The sequence below is a fragment of the Centruroides vittatus genome, unplaced genomic scaffold (genome assembly GCF_030686945.1).
Source record: "Centruroides vittatus isolate TY-2023 unplaced genomic scaffold, ASM3068694v2 contig_345, whole genome shotgun sequence".
Taxonomy (NCBI): Eukaryota; Metazoa; Arthropoda; class Arachnida; order Scorpiones; family Buthidae; genus Centruroides; species Centruroides vittatus.
This window is the reverse complement of record NW_027122170.1, coordinates 1,436,786-1,444,066: the sequence shown is the minus strand read 5'-3', so window position 1 is coordinate 1,444,066 and position 7,281 is coordinate 1,436,786. Positions and strand designations below refer to the sequence as shown.

The 7,281-nt window shown below is 33.2% G+C and overlaps 1 protein-coding gene across 2 annotated transcripts in view; it reads right to left on the bottom strand.

Annotated features, from left to right (window-relative positions):
* Positions 1-344: 344 nt before the first annotated feature.
* Positions 345-7,281, bottom strand: part of Set1 (SET domain containing 1) — a 67,630-nt gene continuing 60,693 nt past the window's right edge. For both annotated transcript variants that reach the window (XM_067269006.1, XM_067269007.1), the window contains exons 12-15: positions 5,139-5,309; positions 4,913-5,041; positions 1,362-1,619; positions 345-1,239 (exon numbers count right to left, since the gene is read on the bottom strand). In XM_067269006.1, the coding sequence (XP_067125107.1) occupies positions 1,066-1,239; positions 1,362-1,619; positions 4,913-5,041; positions 5,139-5,309 (732 nt within the window). In that variant the 3' untranslated portion in view covers positions 345-1,065. The remainder of the gene's footprint in view (positions 1,240-1,361; positions 1,620-4,912; positions 5,042-5,138; positions 5,310-7,281) is intronic.

Below are 7,281 nucleotides of genomic sequence, written 5' to 3'. Positions count from 1 at the left end.
GCAATTTATATATATATATAATCTATATCTGCTTTATTTTAAAAATATGATTGGATGAAGTAATTATATAATAAAACAATGTGCATTTTTTGTATCATTTTGTACTTTAACTTAACACGTAGAAAAAAATAAAACAAATGTGATTAAATGTCTGTGTAAAACTTGCTACTATGTAGGAAATTACATAGGTAGCACTCAACGTTTATTGACATTCGTGCGGGTTAAATTTTACATTCATCACATCACATTACTTTCAAAATCACATGGGAGTATTTTTTACCAAATTAAAATAATAGTCTCGACGACGATTCCATTCGAAAAACAACATAATCAAACTGCAATGGTTAAAAACCATAATGTTTAATGACTCCTCAACATTATACAAAATTAAAGAACCGACCAAAAATTGCCAGTTCGATCGCTATCCACACATTCAAAATTTCTCAGATAAAATTGAGATTTATTCTCTGTATTTAACACATAGATAATGAATATTTACAGATGAAATTATGAATATTTTCCGTTCTTTCCGATCCGTTTAAGCCATCTTCCGTTTCGCTTAGACCATTCTTTTATTTTTCTGGGGGGAGATAAACTGAATATTCTGTACATTTCGTCCTATTATAGGAAGAATTTACTGATTTCTAAATGTTAATCAGTACTTTTTTTAGTCGTTACTTTTTGTTTTTTTTTATATAAAACACAATTTGGATATGATGATGCTGTTTTATATCTCTAAATGACATTTCGCCGGTAAATAATTTTTGCAGAACGTACGAGAAAAACAGAAGACACCACGGCATTTCGACACCAGCACCAATATATTTGAACGAGAAGCTAAAATGAGACACGGCAACGACACTTAGGCAGGAGAGATTTTTTATATTATGTACATATTATATACCGTTATTTACAATTTTTTTCCTTTTTACTTAACATAACGTGATGAACTGGGTTCAAATTCCTAGAAAAAAACTATTCACAATCACATGGCAATATTAATGCACAAATCATAAAATGCAATTTGTTTGAAACCGTCTTACGAGAAATGGTATTCGCAGAATTTTAGTTCAGATAACCACGACACTGCGGAGCACCACACAGACAAGGTATCTTTTCGTCTTCGATGGGGAATTTGTAATCGTAAGTGATTTCTTCATTGACGTTGATCGCTTGTTTGGAATAGATAACTATTTTCTTTTGTCCCTCTACGGTAATAACCTTTGCGTAACAGTTCGGCTGAAAGAGATTAAGCGGCCCAAAATGAATTTTAAAAGTACGGTGGTGTAGTTGGTTTGCCCGCTTAATTTACCGACGGTTAAAACGTACGGCGTGTGAAGAAAAAAGCAAAAAGCACTTACGTTACAACTGTGGTTGATGAATCTGGCCAGATTTCCGCATCTCGTCGCGTCGATGATCGTTTCCGAATCGACCCTGAACAGATACGAACTTCCGATTCCCAGTTCGGTGTACTTGGTCTCTCTCAGGTCGGCCACGATCGGACGTATCATCTGGCCCACGTATTCGATTACCATTTCGTCCGCCGCTATCGGTTCTAACGCAAACAGACCCCAATCGTGGATTCTACTCCTGGCAAATTTCAATTGCTTCTTTCGAAACTGTTAAAATATACAAAAATTCATTTAATAATTCTTACAAATTTTAAATATGTTGGAAGCTATTTACACAATGGGATTAATCTTTAACGTCAAACTTGTCCTGTATACGAATATTAATTACCTTTTTTTTTTAACTCTTTCTACCCTGTGGGCACTAAGAGGGCCTCTTTTTGCAAGCCATTATGGGTTCGGCCAGGCCCACAATGGGGCGACCGGGTGGAGGGACGAGGCCAGACATAACCGGACGGACCACCCCCGAAAAATTCCTGGGGATTTTTCGACCCGTCGGGATTCGAACCCGGGTCCCCCGGAGCGGTAGGCTGCCACCTCGACCTCTCGGCCATCCGGCCTTTATTAATTACCTTTTGTAATTGTAATTTCTTACATATTCTATAACAGTTTTGTTTGCTAATTATGAATTTACATCTGTTGTGATAATTTTAATTTATGGCCGTGTATTTCTCGTTACTGAAATATTTATGATAATTTTATGGATAGCACCTCCCACTGTCAACCGGTGCTACTCGTACCTTGTGTGCTGGTCCGTAAACAATTTATTATCGGGCCACGAGAAGATTTCACTTAACATTTCATACTTTTATACCTTAAGTTAATAAAACTATTTAAAAACATTTTATTTTATCACTTTTTGTTTTTCTTTATTTTTTACAGGGATAGACTGGCAATCAAATCTGGTCCGAATAATTGAAAATGACACCAAAAATCCATTTCTTCAAAATGATTAGAACCAAATTTTGTTATTGTATGTTTCTTAAGTCGGTCTTAAAAAACCCATTAGTCCAAGAATGCAAAGTTGAAGTGATGGTATACATTACGATATCTACTTTTAATTTCTTCCGAGTTGTATTTGAAAATACAACAAAATATGGGGTCTTCCAAAAGGAATCTACCATTTTAAACCATGTTTATTATTATCTGAAAAGTATGCATTGCACGCAAATCGATAGAGTAATTTTTCGAGCTTCGTCTACCGTATGCATTCAAACACCTTTTTGTCTACTGCCTCTAGGAAGTGTTGTAAACAAAAATGGCAACTCTGCAACGGAGAAGGCTTTTTGTGTTCCGAGGTTGGCAAACTCCGAATCGGTCGTCGTCGTTCGACAAGAATGTCTACCTTACGCGGTGGATCGCCGAAATCGTCTGCGAAACTCGCATTGCAGAATGATGACCGACTAAGAGTTCGTGGACTGCAGAACACAAAGACGTTTGAATACAGATGGTAGACAAAACTCGAACGGTTACTCTATCGATCGATGTACGGTACGTCGTACGCTTCTCGGATAACGATTAACGTAATTGCAGTAATTCAGTATTCTTTTTGGGAGACCCTGTATTTGTTTTTATTCTGTACGGTATCGGCTCGGCATATTACGTACTTACGTGTACAAAATTAAACTTCTAATTAAAAAACATTTTAAATATAAAATTTGCATTAATATCAATTCAAAAAAATAACAATTGACAATAAAAAATTAATTGATTTTTGTTTTTTACATTAGGAAAATAAATATTGCATATAGTTTTGTTTCTTAGAATGTCTTCTATCTATTGTTCATTGAATTTATTTTAAAATGAATTCCACAACAAAAAATTGAAAAATCTGATCCATACTATGAGGTTAATTGGATCTAGTTACAGAAGTAGGAGTAAGCAATACTCTGTTAAACAAAATAATGTTGCTAGAGAAGTATTTTTTTATGAAGAAATATTAACAAATCAGATTAAAACAGATCAAAAGCTCTTATCAACCATATACCTGAAAGTTATATATTGGCAAACAGTAAACATACAGCAGAACATTAAAAATTATCACCTGGCTAGTTAGAGCTCAAATATTTTATGAAAAAGCTTTGCTGGATTATGATTATTCAATTATGATTATACTGGAATAACAAAGAAACTGTTGAAATTACATGATAATAAACTCAGAAAGAAAATTAAACTAACATGCAAATACAATATTCTTAAAGCAGCAGCAACTACTAGAACAACAGCTCAATGCACTCTGCGACATATTTCATTTGGTCTGGTCACGTAACTTTTGGTAACTAAGAGTTAAGCAATCCCTTCGACGATAGCCTTAATTTTGTCAAAGTAACTCAAAAACAAACGAAAAAATAAAAATATAAGAACACAGTAGAGGGAAAATTAAAGTAGTTTGGTGATCTGAAGACCACGTGTTCTGTCATGTGACCAGCTGCTTTATCTGGATGGACATTGTTGTAGTTAAGGTAGCCTGTAAACCCTCCGGGGTCGACGGCCACCAAAGAACCTGGACCGAGGCGGGATATCGTGCACACTCGAGAAGGAAGTGGGACTTTTTAAAAGAAAAGGCAAAGAGAGAAGACATATAGATGAGAGTCACAAGTTTGTTTCTTTTTGTGTTGTTTCCTTTGTCATAGTGTCAGACTGGTATAGCAAATGGACAGAGAAGTGATTGGAAGGACTGAAATAAACTTTAAGTTCCTTGCATTGGAGTTGTAGAGTGCATGATTTATTTCTTTGAAGTTTTTTCTTTGTTCCTGCATGGGGAATACTCTAAAGATCGAGTACTTCCCCAAAAGTTTAAGAAATTTCAGAATTTAACTCTGTGTTATAATATTTAAGAACAAGATTATTATATTTTATTTTAGAAAATAAATAAGCCTTGACAAATTGTAACTGAATATAATTCTTAAAAGCCTGTTCATAGACAAAACATAACATATTACTAGAAACAATAACAATACTTTTGTTAAAACATGCAAAGGACTAAATTTAACCCATTCATTTTTTTATATCCAAAATCTAGTTTTAGTAGTGTAGTTAGTATTAGTAATAGTAGTAAAATAATGCAAGTATTTTGCTTATTATTTTAAAATAAAAACTATTCTATCTGTTTGATGATCTTTCAATTTTAATACTTTGATTAAAACTGGCTGACGACATTTATGTATGAAAAATATATATAAAAAAACAAACTGTCCTCTTAAACCCATCACTTGCATTCACCAGAAAATAGTTAAAATGTCCTCTGGTGAATATGAGTGATGAATTTAAGATGACAGATTATGTTTCTTCAATATACTTTTTATTATTTCCAGTGCAGTTTAGAAAATAGTAATCATCATCATCATAATTACTTGTCTACAGAAACTTTGTGTTTATAATCATAACTGAAGCTAGTTTTAATTTGTTTCTAAACACTAAGAAGAAAATTGATTAGAAATTAATCCCTTAAATTGTCGTGCATTACAAATTCCATTAAAAATATAAAAGTATTCAAGTCGTACCTTGAGCTGATTGAATTTTAAAAGGTCGCTCGTGAAATCGCTCTCGCCGAGAGACGTCAGCAACCTTCTCTGATTCGATCGTGCTTCTCTTGTAGCCTGTGCGGCAATTCTAGCTTTGCTTGTGGGATCCTGTCAGAAAAATTAGGACAATTTATATAAATGCTGTCACTTCGATAAATGAATGACCGCTCTTTTGCAAAAAAAGTATAAATTTGCCAACTCTTACCAATTCTATTTCAATTGATTCTAAAATTGTACTAGCAACTTGTTCTTTGTGATGCGCTTTCTCGTGCATATCCATTTTATAGTAACCTTCTGTGCGTGCACAACCCGTTGCATGTATCCGACTGTACTCGTCTTTCTTCTTCTTCTTAGGTGGAAGAGGAACATTAGTTGGTGATATTTGTTAAGAAATATACGATCTAACCTTTTAAAATGTAAATAAATTGATTGCAATAATACAAATCAAAACAAAATAGAATCTTACAGAATGTTAATGAGAATGATACAGTAGAAATGTAATTAAAATATAAGTAATCTATTATCAGGATGGTTACCAAAATTGGTTAACAAAGTTCCCAGACTTTTCCAACCCAAAATTTAAGACTTTTCCCTGACCATTGAATTTCATCTGCATTCTTCAAAAACCAGAATATCAGACTATGTCTTATAGTGTAACATGTATATAACAATTATACAGAATGGAATTTCAATGAATGAAGCACAATAATTTACTTTTTTTACTCAAAAGTCAAATTTTATCTTTTACCACTTGAGTAACAGAAAGAGAAATATGTTACTATTAATCGGAGTCAAGCAAGTATATAAAATTTAGTAGCTTAATTAGGTGGAGTTATGCAACAATTAGTAATAATTCTAACATTGATACTTTGTATCATACTTCCATAATTACAGCCAGTCACTCAAGTGCTAAAATTACATAAAGTAAAACTTTCAATTCCTTACCAACCATAGCCAAGGAAAGTGCTAACAACAATCCTTATGATAATAGATGTTAGTTAATTTGTCATTAGCAGCATGATACTCTACACCAGCAATTCTCAACCTTTTTTTTTTGCCATGGTACACTTTTAATAATTTACAAATTTGGTGGTACACACAGTTACTTTGGTAAGTACCACAGTGCAACCGGTGACATCACAACAGTGATTTTTAAATGCAGTTAATTATTTAGGTCACATTTTCTAAACATCTTAGTAACTATTGGCAGTTACCGGTAACACCAATTAAACTACTTGTCTGATGTCACTTATGTATGGATATTCGCAGTGGCAACACACTAAAGTGCCACGGCACAGTGGTTGAGAATCACTGCTCTACACCTTTAATGAATCAAATCTACAATAAATCACCAAACTGTCATTTTTAATGATACTATCATCATTAAAAATGACAGTTTGAAGATGTTGATATTAATGGCACTTTTGCGAATCCAGCCACAAGACAAAACAATTCTCAACCCCCGAAATTTTCAATTAATTCCCAAAAACCCAAATATCTTTTCAATTAATTCCAATAATGTATTATCCAATTACATACCTTTTATATTTTTAGATGATTTTTTACGCAAGTTTTTAAGATAAAGCTTGTATGATGCAAGAATCAAACTGCATGCAATTTTTAAGCAATCTCAAAAATTGTTAGTTGTACCTAAATATTTTTTTCTCATTTATTTCTATTTGATATTAAATATATAATAAATACAAAACAAAAAAAGATCATTTTAACTGTTGAATCTTTCAGCCTTTTGAAAATTAACATTGTGGTGTTACAGAATACAACTTTTAATACCATAATGATTTTCATAACTATACACATGCTATCGTGACTCGTTCGTGGTTACGTTTCTAATACACATGCCAAAAAATTACAATTTATCCTGTCATATATAAATCAGAATATTTTCCCTGCAATTTATAAAAATTGGTAAGGTGATTCTACAAACTTAAATGCTCAGGAGTTAAAATTTTAAGTAACTTTTAGAATTACAGTAGAGCATCGATTATCCGACTTATCGGTTAACCGACCGTGTTCTAGTCGGCAAATTCAAATGTCCGCTAGTGATGTGGCGCTACAGTATTTGGTTATGTCTTGGCTACTTTAATATTATTTTTGTTAAATTTTTGCATGTTTTAGCTGGCAGCACTGGCTCGACCGTGAAAGGGAGGCTAGTATTTAAACCGAGCCTAATACACTATACTAATAATGTATTTTTTCATACTTTTTGGTTATCCGACCAACCCCAGTCCCCAATTAAGTCGGATAATCGATGCTCTACTGTAGTAACACAATATTAAGTGTGCATGTGTGAATGGGAGTATGTATACATACGCATGATTGGAAACATC